Source organism: Leptodactylus fuscus, chromosome 3, assembly GCF_031893055.1.
Source record: "Leptodactylus fuscus isolate aLepFus1 chromosome 3, aLepFus1.hap2, whole genome shotgun sequence".
NCBI lineage: Eukaryota > Metazoa > Chordata > Amphibia > Anura > Leptodactylidae > Leptodactylus > Leptodactylus fuscus.
Window position 1 is genome coordinate 133,763,813 of NC_134267.1, and position 13,243 is coordinate 133,777,055.

The 13,243-nt window shown below is 40.1% G+C and overlaps 1 protein-coding gene across 3 annotated transcripts; it reads left to right on the forward strand.

Moving 5' to 3' along the window:
• The first annotated feature begins 1,090 nt into the window (after positions 1 to 1,090).
• On the forward strand, positions 1,091 to 11,190 carry LGSN (lengsin, lens protein with glutamine synthetase domain). Of its 3 annotated transcripts, XM_075268380.1 has the most exons (5): positions 1,091 to 1,206; positions 4,377 to 4,505; positions 4,602 to 5,208; positions 7,119 to 7,309; positions 9,930 to 11,190. In XM_075268380.1, the coding sequence occupies exons 1-5, from the start codon at positions 1,180 to 1,182 to the stop codon at positions 11,124 to 11,126; spliced, it is 2,151 nt and encodes a 716-aa protein (XP_075124481.1). In that variant the 5' UTR covers positions 1,091 to 1,179; the 3' UTR covers positions 11,127 to 11,190. The 3 variants fall into 3 exon arrangements, with proteins under 3 accessions (XP_075124481.1, XP_075124480.1, XP_075124482.1); XM_075268379.1 differs by having other exon boundaries at positions 4,377 to 5,208; XM_075268381.1 differs by lacking the exon at positions 4,377 to 4,505 and having other exon boundaries at positions 1,133 to 1,206; positions 4,570 to 5,208.
• The last annotated feature ends 2,053 nt before the right edge of the window (positions 11,191 to 13,243 follow it).

The following is a 13,243-nucleotide window of genomic DNA, read 5'->3' on the forward strand; positions in this document are numbered from 1 at the left end:
GCATCTTTTCAGACAAGCCTATCACAATTCCTAATGCACAAAATTGTCTGAACACTGTATAAGCAATGCCGCCCCTGCTACCTCTTGTGTCACCCCCTCTACCTCATAGATTGTAAGCTCTTTTGAGCAGGGCCCTCAGTCCCATTGTGTGAAATGACGTTCTTTGTTATGTATGTCTGTATCTGAACCCTATAAATTGTACAGCGCTGCGGAATATGTTGGCGCTATATAAATAAAATGTATTATATTATTATTATTAACTAGGAATACAGATGCTGCAAAACTTCTTTTGAAGAGAAAGCAAGAGTTTCATGACAATCACTGAACAACACAATACCCTTCTTATTAGTAACACTTGCAAATGCCCTCATAACAAGTAAAATTTACCATTCTGCACCTTCCATACCACACAGTGTCATTGACATACAAAAAAATGCCAGCCGAATTGCATAATGTTCCAGACAGTGTTCCATTCTCTCACAGATTATTCTCTCCAAGTCCATGCTCCTGACCAAGAGAAACACAGTTGCATTTGCTCCCTATTCAATCTGCAGTGCTGTTAGCAGCCGGTCACAGTTCACTTAGATGGAATTCTCTCTTCCTTTGCCAGAGGTTCATACAGGAGGGAAACTTTGCTGGATATACATGTAGCCCCTATATATTATTGATCATCTATATACAATCAAAACACTCCCGTCCAGAATCAGCCAGTCATACAAAAATTACTTATATCTACACCAAGTGATGAGTCATTTTGCTCTGTTTACTTGTATACATCCAAAGTGGTCAGTAGAAGTGTGACAGTATATCATTGTAAAATTATAACCCTTTGCCTCACCTAAAGTCAGCTGTCTGACCACCAACAGGACTTTCAGTTTCTAGAATTGAACTTCATAACAAAAAAGTTTTTTGCACGGTTACAATGATGAGTCAGCCTTTTGTGGGGTTTGTATTCTTTGTTTTATTGTCACAGCTTTAATTGTGCTATCATTTGACCATTTCAACATTATTCCAGCACATTATGCTCATACGTTAGGTTTCTCAGTGTTTTAACATTCATTAAAGCTTTCTAGATTCACTTCATTGTGAATATACCTATAAATATTGGCAACTGTTTCTTTTTTTTTGTGGCTTATCAATTCTGTTCCAGATGGTGACGTGAAGTTACATTCAACTGGGATGGACAATGAAAATGATGTGCCAGAGGTAATGGACAGTCTTATATATTTCTAGTTTCTTAGATTGCTGTATATTTTGCATATGGGTATATTTTCCAAGACTATGAATCATACAATTGTGTATCATTTTTCATATTCTCTTATGGAATAGAAGAGATAAAAAAAAGAAAAATTAGAAATAAAAATTCTTGGCTTTAAAATATTGATACAGAAATGAATTCAACATTATTAAAGAGGATCTTTCAAGGGTTTGGGCACAGGCAGTTTTATATACTGCTGGAAAGCCGGCTTTCCCGATCTGTGCCTCAGGTGAAGAGCTATTGGTGCCAGTACTGTAGCTCTTCACAGTCAGAAGGGCGTTCCTGACAGTCTGTTAGGAATGTCCTTCTTCACAGCAGCACCTATAGCACTGTGCTGTGAGAGCGGGAAGGAACGCCTCCTCCCCTCCTGATAATACTCGTCTATGGACGAACACTGTGAGCAGAGGGAGGGGGCCTTCCTCCCCGCTCACACAGTACAGCACTATTGGCGCTGCTGGGAAGAAGGACGTTCCTGACAGACTGTCAGGAACGCCCTTCTGACTGTGAAGAGCTACGGTACTGGAACCGATAGCTCTTCACCCAGGGCACAGATTGGGAAAGCCGACAGTGCGCTGAATTTCCAGCAGTATATAAAACTGCCTGTGCCCTAAACTCATGAAAGGTCCTCTTTAAAGCAAGCTAACAAGTATTATGTATTTAAATTTATAACATACTGTATCTTAAAGAGCTTTGACCACAAATATAACTTATCTTTATTACAATTTTTTTCAAAATTTGGTCTCATGATTGCTTATCCATTACAAAATCTTCAGTGGAAATATGGTAAGATAACTTTAATTTTACTATATTCTCTATGGAAAATATTTTGTCATTCTTGTAACATTAAGATTCCAAAGTGTTCCTCAAATTATAAAACATGTTTTCATAAATGAATCCTACAGGTAAATATGAAAACTTTGGGATTCTTTCCTCTTAAAGAGAACCTTTCACATCCTCGGGCACATGCGGTTTAATACTCCGTTAGAAAGCCAACAGTGCACTGAATTCTGTGCGCTATCGGCTTTTCCGTTCTGTGTCCTCACTGAAGAGCTATTGGTGCCATTACTGTAGCTCTTCACTGTCAGAAGGGTGTTTCTGACAATCTGTCAGGATCGCCCCTCCTCACGGTAGTGTCCTTTGTGCTGTACTGTGAGAGGGGGTGTTCCTTACCGCCCAGCGATGACACTGAGCGGTGAGGAATGCCCCTCCCCCCGTACTCATGTATAGACGAACAGTATTACAGCTCCATAGTGGCCCCCAAACAGTATTAAATGCTCCACAGTGGCCCCCAAACAGTATTACGTGCACCACAGTGGCCACCTAACAGTATTATGTGCTCACCAGTGACCTTCATACAGTATTATGTGCTCACAGTGTCTGCCCCCAGAGCCTAAACGCCCATTTCCCACCTCTTGCTCACACATCTTCTCTTCTCTCCCCCTTTCCTTCCATCAGACTGTTCCCAACAGATTCATGTTTCTGTGTAACATCACAGATGATATCACCCACACATGATATCATCAAAGGTCCTTAAGCGCAATAGCATCTACTGCAGGATGGAGTCTCTCTGTCCCTCAGCACCCCATAAAGTCAGCACCTGGCAGCCCAGTGGGTGCCCTCAGGAGGTTCGGCCCCGGCACTTGCCTGGGTTTGCCGGGTGCTGACGTCGGACCTGATAAGTGGCATTTTCAGAGTTTCAAGAAAAAATTATGGCTAGGTATGGCTCCAATGGTGCTGAGTGCATCAATTAGCAAAATGCAATGCAATTCAATAGGTGATGTGGCAGTAACTGTACCACCAGCAAATTGGATAGGTGTGAGTTAAAGTTACAGATCAACCAGGTGACTGGGAAGGTATTCTCTTATGGATGCCTTCCATTGCAGTGGAGGAGAGTGGGAACAGCAGAAAGAGATGGTGATTATAATAATGACCCTGTACAAGGCGAGGATTTGGCCTTGCTCTTGCTCACTTTTTCCTGCAAGAATTATATTTTGCCAAATGAGCTGGTGATGCCATTTCATGTATATATGGAGAGACCTAGCTCCTATGTTTGTGCCTTCATGGCCATGGCTCATTTTCTGCTTGCAGATCTTGGAAGTGCCATAGATTTTCCATTTGGTAATCTAAAAAAAAATCCCAAACAGGAGATGACCATTAACACCAACAGTGCTAGAAATGTAGAATCTACTTGTGCCACCAGTACCACCATTACCACTACCACCAGAGCTTGCCATACACCTACCCTGGGCAGGGTTTCTTTTTAATGTTGGGGCTGTGCATTGGATGGAACTGTTACTATTGCAGTTTCTACCATGCTCTTTCTCTGATGTCACCCTGACCTGATTGCCAGGTCCTATCTGCAGTAGAAGGATAATAGTCATCATCTTCTGCACTTTTTCTAACTCATCATGGCAATGGGTTCCATAACCTCATAATTTGCACCTCCACATTTCCCACAATACCCCTATCAGCATGACTATTAGTATCACCTCCTTCCATGTGACGTCTCCCCGCCCTGTACCCGCCCACACTCTCCTAACCTGGGAGGCGGGAGCAGCGAGGCGAAGAAGAACGAGAACACCGGGCACCGGACCAGCCATCTCTGCAGGCAAGTGGACACCAGGGGGGACTAAGTAGCCAGAGGATTAAAAAAAAAAAAAAATCCTCTGGCTACTTAGTGATTAAAAAAATTCACTACACAGTGTGGATTCTAACAATTAAAGCATTCAATTGTTATATTCCATGCTGTATAGTGAATAGGATTGTTTTTAAAATCCGATCTCCGATTAGTAAAAAAATCCCATTGACTTGCATTGGGATCAAGATCGGGTTCGAATGAAAAATGATCGGAAATCGGATTTCAAAATAGATCCTGAAAAGTCAAGATCGGCTCAACCCTAGTTGTAATCTGCCAAGTTGGAAAATATCATTTGTTGGTGGGATCATTCATAAGAATAATACTCAAGGTGATTGATTGGACCCATTGCTACTGATTAGGTGCATTGTGGCCTCAAAGGATTTCTGTGGATTTATGACATTTCATCAAAATTGTGATCTATAAACAGTACATTTCAGAAATGTTTTTAGCAACTTTATCATTTTTTTTCCAAAACTTTAGGATAGCTACGCCAAGTATGATGTAGTAGATGGAAGTGTGATATCAAGTCTTAGAAGACGGCGAGGAGTAAAGGTTACTGGCAAATACTTACCTCCACTAGAGTGGGAGAAAATAAAAAAATCCAATTCTGTAAGTTCCTTAAATCATTCTTATTTTGAAAACATATATAATGATATGGAAAATTATTTTCAAGCATCTGATGTATCTACTAAACTACTGCTCAAGGATGAAGGACAAAGTTCTGCGCAAAAAGATAACCAAGGAAGCGACTCATCTAAAACAGAACAAGAGAAACAAAGAAAAGAATCAATGGTGTCTATACAAACTTCTAGCATCACAAATGCTGCGGATGTGCCTGAAGAAAACATGAAGTCAAAAGAAAGTGTTAAAAATATTCATGAAAAACCTCATGAAGATCTGTTACCTTTAGGATCTGCCATACCCAAAGAGACACTAGAAGAGCTAAAAAGCATCCTCAAGGAGAGTCCATTGATTATTCGCAAAAACAAATGGAATCCAAAATCTACTTCTAGCACAAATATTATACATCCTCCACACCAAGCTGAGAAGCCAAGGGAAATGTCAGGTTTAACTTTTGAAACATTTAAACCACATTTGGGAAAAGAAAGTCAGAAATTACAATCTGCAAAGAAACCAGAGGCAACTAAATCTCCAGATTATTTAGCAGAACAGATTTTACCAGACACAACAGAGTCACAAAAAGAGGAAGAGTTGATGCAGCCTATTTTGCCATTTGCTGAAAACCAGAAATTAATGCCCAAGAAGGCAAACAATGCTTCCCAAATAAAGTTTGATCCTCCTTCTACTAATGGTAAGGATATTGATTTCCTATTCTCCTGCCCAAGTCATGACACATTTGGTATCATTGTATTTAATGATTTGTGTGGTGTTATTGCTGAACAATCTAGTAATAATGTTTGCTAGTGTTTGTAGAGGTTTTGTAATTGTCAAAATCTAATTTTGGTTACAATGAATTCGGTTCTTCAAAGATTTGAAATTCTGAAAGGACTTTTCAAACATAAAAGAACCACAGTAAAACTGTAGAGGGACTGTTAGAGGATCAATTCCCCAGTATCTGCTGGTGAACCCTGGGAGGAGGGGCACCACAATACAGTGAGCCCTAAGCTGAACTCCCTTCCCTGCCTATCTGCCTGAACTGTCCTAGGCGACAGACAAAAACTGGGCAGCAAAATCCTTCCTTGATATAGGTGACACAGAATGCAGGTTGTAACAGTCGAGCAGCGCAGCACAGAATCAGAATCCAAGAGAATAGTCAAAGGTAAAACCAGAGGTCAGGAATATGAATACAGGTAACCAAACAGCAAGAGTAACTAGCCAGCATGCACAATGCAATAGCAAGCACCAATGTGAATGTGAGTCAAGAATAAATAGGAAGAAAGAACCTGGCTAACATTAACTATTAGGCTGAATTCACACTGGGTTTTTGGTGAGGATTTTGAGCGGAATCCGCATCAAAATCCTGCTCAAAAAACCACCTCCCATTCACTTCAATGGGAGCCAGTCATTTCCTTTTTCCATGAGTGTTTTTTTTTTCTGGAAAAAAGAAGAGACATGTTCTATCTTTAGGCAGATTCCGTGGCTGATTCAGCCACGGACATCTGCCTCGCGATGCTCTCTCACGACTAGGCCTAATCATTTGGGCCTAATCCACAGTGGAATGCCGCGTATGCACTGCATCAGCAACCAGTCCTGGCTAGCCAATTTTTGAAACTCTCTTGTGTTCCCATGGGAACCTGGCCTTAGGGTAAGTTCACATGTGAATTTTTTGGACTGGAATTCCGGTCCAAAAAATAGCTAGCTGCAACTGGATGCCAGTGCAGTGTACCGGCATCCAGTCGCGACATTCCGCTCCAGATTAGGCCCAAATGAATGGGCCTATTTGGGAGGGAGGTGTCACAAGCTGGATGTCCGCGGTTGAATCAGCCGCGGAATCCACCTGAAGAAAGGGCATGTCGCTTCTTTTTTTCGTGAACAAACCACTCGCAGAAAAACGAAATGACCAGCTCCCATTAATTTCACTGGGAGGTGTTTTTTTGATCTGGATTCTGACGTGGATTCCACGTCAAAATCCGGTCCAAAAAAACCCAGTGTGAACCCGGCCTTAGTGTTCACCTAACATAGACTTCAATGTTAAAAAAAATTGAATTGTTGCTGTTCGTCTGGTATTCTTATTTTTTGGATGGAGAAGAAGTCCTGCAAGTCCGACTTTTTTCTCCACCTAAAAGAGTGGATACCAGATGGAAATGCTCCACCTGCGGAAGGTTTTTACAACCTATTGAAATCAAAGGGTTTTAAGATGAACCGTTCAAAATCAGTTTTTGACTATTTTGAGATAGTTTCAAAAACTGATTCCGCATGGACAGCCAAACATTTATGTGAACCCAGCCTGACACTCTGCTTTCCACTGGACATAGTTAGGGTGTGTTCACACAATGTAAAATGGAGCGTGATCTGGCACGTATATGGCGTGTCAGAATTTGAGCGCTCAAAAAGATCCCATTGATTTCAATGGGAGTTACGAGTGTATACGCCGCTTTATTTTGCGCTCGTAATTTTGTGGCCGCAAAATTACGGGCGCAAAATAACTCTCTGAAGTACTGTTTTCAAGATGTGGGGTGAATGGGGTAAAATGGGGCTGACAAATCCCCCTTAATATGTACATAATGCATTAATAGCATATTATTCTGGCCTTTGTTTCAGAAAGCATGTGTTCCGGTGATAAACACTTTTATGCAGCTTCCAATGCAAGTGAAAATCCTCTTCACATTGTTTCTTGCATTGAACACATCAAACAGCAAATTGCTAGGGAAGACATACGCTTTGTGAGATTTGAGGCTGCCGATTTGCATGGAGTGTCAAGATCAAAAACAATTCCTGCACGATTTTTCCAAGTAAGACTGAGCCATGTTTTATTTTCTATACTAGTGATATATGTAAATACAGATTTAATTTCTTGAATTACAACAGAATACAGATATAACAGTCATGAAGCAGAATCAAGAGATTGTTCTTTGGGGCTGTCTATCTTGTTCTGTCTGCTATAGACAAAATGAAATTGACAGAGAAACCATTATCACAACTTTGATCTATATTTCTAAAAATGATTGGACTAATTTTATAGAAAATTATATGCCTGGATTATATCTGGTAAAAGGAAAATGTTTGTTTTGGTACCGTGTTAGCCAGTGGTTATAAAATATAAAAAACAAAAAAAACTTTGCAAGTCTTCAGTAGGTGATACCTTTTTTAATGGCTAACTCATAGTGATGACAGAATATGACATTTCGAAGCTTCCTCTGAGCTTCTTCTTCAGATATAACTAAAAACACTTTCTAGAGGCTGCATATTTATGTACAACAGGACACATAGGGATAGGATTACAGGAGGGAGGGGGGAAGAGGCTTATTACTATATACTTATAACAACAATCAATTGCCAGATCCCCAGTTCTTATCTTAATGGCTGTTTTAATGATGTGTATAAAAAGACATAAACCCACGTGAGATGTTCATCCCATTGTCCAACGTCTGGAATAGGGTCATGGCCTTGTACTCATAAATCAGTCGCTGTTTCCTTGATTTAAAGTTCCCTTTTAAGATCAAGATTTTCATGTCATTGATGATGCTGTGGTCTTCCTGGCAAAAATGATTTGGCACGGGAAGATCAGTTCTCTGTTATTTGATTGTATGGCGATGTGAATTAATTCTCATTCTGAGTTTCTGACCAGTCTCTCCAACATACAGATTTTCAGTGGAACATTTGGTGCAAATGATCAAATACACCACATTAGGTGTGTTACAGGTGAACGTACCTGGGATTTTATATTCCCTGTTAGAGTTTGGTATCTCTATCTTGTCAGTGGTCAGTATGTGCGGGCAGGTCTTGCACCTCTTCTGTCCACATGGGAATGTTCCTTTGTTAGTTGGAGGTGACAGTGAGCTGCTAATAATCATATTCCTGAGGTTTGGTGGCTGTCTGTAGCATAGGAGAGGGGGGTCAGAAAATATGGATTTGTTTTTTGTTTTTTATATTGGATTATATCTGTCTGCTTTTTCACCCCTTCCAGCTCTGGTAAAGTTTTTATTTGATTGTCCTTTTGATTTGCCCTCCCTGACTTCTGTTTTTGCTTTCATAGCCATGTGAGGTCTTGTATTCTGTGAGACAAAGTATACTTCCTATTGCCATCATTTAATATCCCAAATGGTGAAATGGGAAAGAAGAAAAAAACTGTATATGGGGTGCAATTGGGAAAAAATCCTCAGTTGTGCCATTTTTAGGGCTTTTACGTTATTCACTATACAATAAATATTACACCACATTTTACATGATGTCACATTTTATATAGTTTTGTTTTAATATATTTAAAAAAAATAAAACTTTTTACCTTTTTTTATTACCTTTGTCTTTATTCCCTTTAAGGGGACAAATAACGAGCAATACTTTCATACAGGGGTGGCCCTATCCCTTCTGCTGACTGAGGCAAAATACAGGAAGCATCCCCCACCCCCACCCCAAAAAAAAAATAATAGGGAAATGTCCCCTTCACCCATTGGCAGGTCAAAAATCCCTTTATTTGACCTCTCTACAATATACAATGCCCTTTTTGTGGACCACAACACAGTATATAACCCCCTTTTTCTGTCCTACCACATGGTATATGATCCCCGTTTTGTGGCCCAACACACCCCTCCACTGCCACCTCTAGGGCTTTAATTAGCAGGGAGTGTGCTGTAAAAAAGACAAAACAAAAAAACAGTAACAGTGTTTTTTATGTTTGTCACTTCATCTGGGCCTCCGATCATTGTACTCTGGGGTCTGAAAAGACCCCAGCATATAATAATTGTTCAAGGGTGTTGCACTCTGGGGCATAATAGTGTGTGCAGGAGCCACTATGGCGCATAATAGTGTGTGCAAGAGCCACTATGGCGCATAATAGTGTGTGCAGGAGCCACTGTGGGGTCTAATAGTGTGTGCAGGGGCCATGGTGGGGCATAATAATGTTTGTGCGCGGGCTACTATGGGGCATAATAGTGTGTGTGCAGAGGCCACAGTGGGGCATAATAGTGTGTGTGTGCAGGTGCCACAGTGGGACATTATACTGTGTGCATGGCTGGACATTATACTGTGTGCAGGGGACGCTATGGGACATTATACTGTCTGTAGGCCACTTTGGAACATTTTAGTCCGTGTAAATGGGGTGCTATATTGTGTGAGGGCCAGGAAAAGGGGAACTATGTCGTGGGGGGGGAATCAAACGTTTTCTGTGGGGCTCAGTCTTTGCTTGTTATGCCACTGGTATGCACCATTGCTACCTATGGCCTTTTGTCATGCATACAGTATATGTCTGCAGTATTGTACATGTGGAATTCATATTGTAATCAATGTATTTGGTGATAGCTCAGTGCACATATGACAAGTCACAAGTTCAGCAATTAATTACGGAAAACTGGCATTGGGTATTCAGATGTTTGTATTATATAAAAGGAACAATATTGTACTTCTGTTTTACAGGAAAGGGCAGTCAAAGGCATTTATATGCCACGGAATTACCTCGAATTAACTCTGAGCCCAAAGGACAATGAAGTGGACCACATCAACTCCATACATTTCAAAAGCGATATCCTCCTGAAACCAGACTTACAAACCTTCTGTGTGTTGCCTTGGACTCAAAAAACTGCAAGAGTGATCTGTGATTCATTTACCTTTCTGGGGGATCCTCTTCTAACCTCCCCACGTTTCTTAGCTAAACAATTGCTTCATCAGCTAGAGGACATTGGCTTTTCACTACATGCTGCTTTTACTTACGAGTTTTGTGTATTTGGAATTGCTGAAATCATAAATTCCAAAACAATGTCCTTTCCTGCAGCAACTCTCTTGACCGACCATGACCAGCTATTCATGCAAGAGCTGTTTGATGGGATGTACTACATTGGTGGAAACATTGAGAGTTTTTCATCTTCCATTGGACCTGGACAAATGGAGATTTCATTTCAGCCAGATTATGGTTTGCAGGCTTCTGATAATGCATTCACTTTTAAAACTGCCATCAAAGAAGTGGCTAAAAAACATGGGTACATAGCAAGTTTCTATAGTGATATGGTGGGTTTCTATAATTCGGGGGTCTTATCACATAGTTTATGGGATGTAAATGGACAGAAGAATTTATTTCATAGTGACAATCATATGCAAGAACTTACAGACATTGGTAAGAACTGGTTATCTGGACTTCTTCTCCATTCTGCTGCACTCAGTTGCCTAGTTGCTCCAGGAGTTTCTTGCCGAAAATATTTGTCAAAGGACATTAAAGAGTCACAAGGGAAAATCCCTGCCACCTGGGGATTCAACAATAATGAATCCACATACAATGTAAAATCATATTGGAATAATGGAACTTATATAGAAAACAAATTATGTTCAGCAATGGCAAACCCTTACCTAGTCCTAGCCGCCACAGTTGCTGCTGGACTGGATGGGATCAAGAAAGGCCTAAACTTTGTTGATAGCATACACAACATAGATCTTCCTCATCTTAAAGCATCTTTTCCATTAAAACTAGAAGAGGCCCTGATTGCCTTGCAAGAAGATAAATGTATCAGAGCATCCTTGGGGGAACCATTTATTCAATATTTTATAGCAATGAAACAATATGAGTTAGAAACAGAGGAGGTCGATTCGGAGAGAAATAAATTTCTTGAATATTTCATTTAGTTTACCAAGCAATACTATGGGGTTTTTTTTTTAATAAAATGTGTTCACAGTTTTAAAGTTTAAACATGATGAATTGTAATCCTTTATTCTGTTTTGAAGTTTTGAATATAACTTTTATATTTTAATATACACAAAATCCTTCTTGATTAATTTGAGATTCTTCTACTTTCATTTAATTCCTTCTATTCAAATTTGTAGGAAAAAATTCAGATTTTTTTTTTAAATTTATATATTTAAGTAGGTGGTAAAAGACAAACTATAAGATAAACTTTAGAGTATTTATAGTTTTGAGACATTTGTTTGAGATACTAAATACAGCATACACGGCGTTCACACTAGCGTCTACTGTCCACCCAAGGGTTTCCGTCCTAATCCCCGGAGAAACTGGATAGGGGACAACTTGTCCATTGGAATGGGTTTTTAATGCAAACCGCCGGTGTCTGTATGCAGCCTCTCCGCAGTGAAACCGTTTTTTTTTTGGGATGGACACACAGCTATGTACCACAATATGAGAAAGTTGTGCTCACTGCAATGTAACATTTGGCTATTGCTGTAAAATATACTTAATCATAAGCTATTAAACTATATGGAGAATTTCTTTTGGCTGAATATTTGCTGCTTTCTTCATGGAGGATGGCAACAGCAGGAAGATGGCAACTTTACAACATTCAAAAAGATGATGATGGTTCATAGAGTGAAGAAATTCCTGCGAAAAAAAGCTTTGCAAAGATTAACATGAAATCTTCTCACCTGGTGAATTTGTACTGAAAGAGAACTATGCTATTTGGACTGAAGACTTTCAATGAGGAGATGGGTGGATTTACTAAGTATAATGTCCCAAGGAGAAGGCCCCACGTAGCAAGCTGCAGCTAAAAGACGCTGTGGAAAATAAAAATGAGTCAGAAACGGTTTCCATTTTTTTCTGCATCATTTTTTATAGAACGGCTGCAGTTTTTCTCTGTGGAATTTCTGCTTCTATTATATCTGTACGGGAAACACCAAAGTTTTCATAGATATAATTGATATGCTGCAATTTTCCAAAAATGTTTGAAAATGCAGCTTTTCTGCTGTGGATTTTTTTCTGCAAGGTGTGTATGGAATTAGCCAGAATCCAATGCACTTTGTAGATACTGTAAAATGAAGCAGTTATTTGCCATGCTGTCTTTGCCACGCCCAAAATGATGGGTTTTTGTAACGTAGGGCCCCAATCTTAGGCCCTGTTCCCACGGAGTAACACGTTGCTCATTCTGACACGTAAACACGTGTCAGAGTGAGCGCTTCAAAACAGAATCCCATTGACTTCAATGGGTTCCATCTTAAGTGAGTTACACATTGAAATCGATGGAAAGCTTTTTAACCCATTGATTTCAATGTGTTACGAGCGTTAAATGGAACCAATTGAAATCAATGGGATTCTGTTTTGAAGCACTCACTCTGACACATGTTTACGTGTCAGAATGAGCGCCGCGTTACTCCGTGGGAACGGGGCCGTAGGCTGAGTACACATGTAGTTTTTTGGTTTTCTTGGTTTTGAGGCAAATTTGGCCTCAAAATCCTGACCAAAAACACAGTTCCCATTGAAATCAATGGGAGCCGGTCAGTTCTTTTTTCCGGAAGCCATTTGTTTCAGCTCCCGGAAAAAAGAAGCAACATACTCATTCGAATCCACCTGAAGACACTCCCTCCTCCCAACTAGGCCCATTCATTGATTCACTGCAAGTCGCAGTTACCTGTTTTTTGGTCTCCACCTCAGTTTCCGGACCAAAAAACCCCATGTGAACACGGCCTTAGACTCTTTTTATAAACATCTTCTACTTGTACAAAAAGTGGTGTAGCTTCACTGGAAAGAAGCATGTTTAATTGGTATGTGATTGTGATATCAAGCCCCCAAAAGTGTGCCAAAATTGTGGCACATTTTTTGGCATAATCTAAGATTTATCAGCTAGCATTAAACACTTTGATTAATCGGACACAGTGTAAAGTTACATACTCTTAATTTTACCCAACGCGACAGCCGCTTTTTTGCTGCAGCACATTATGTGGAGCCTTCGCCCTATTGAGTTTTTTTGGTGCAGATTTTTCTGTGGATTACCGAGCCAAAGCCTTGAGTCGTGTAA

What these genes read in the sequence shown, in the direction of transcription:
- LGSN (XM_075268379.1), top strand. Translation starts at nt 1,180, where the DNA reads ATGGACAATGAAAATGATGTGCCAGAG. An exon ending in ATGAAAATGATGTGCCAGAG is followed by an intron (nt 1,207 to 4,376) that starts GTAATGGACAGT and finishes CCAAAACTTTAG; the next exon opens with GATAGCTACGCCAAGTATGA. An exon ending in TTCCTGCACGATTTTTCCAA is followed by an intron (nt 7,310 to 9,929) that starts GTAAGACTGAGC and finishes TCTGTTTTACAG; the next exon opens with GAAAGGGCAGTCAAAGGCAT.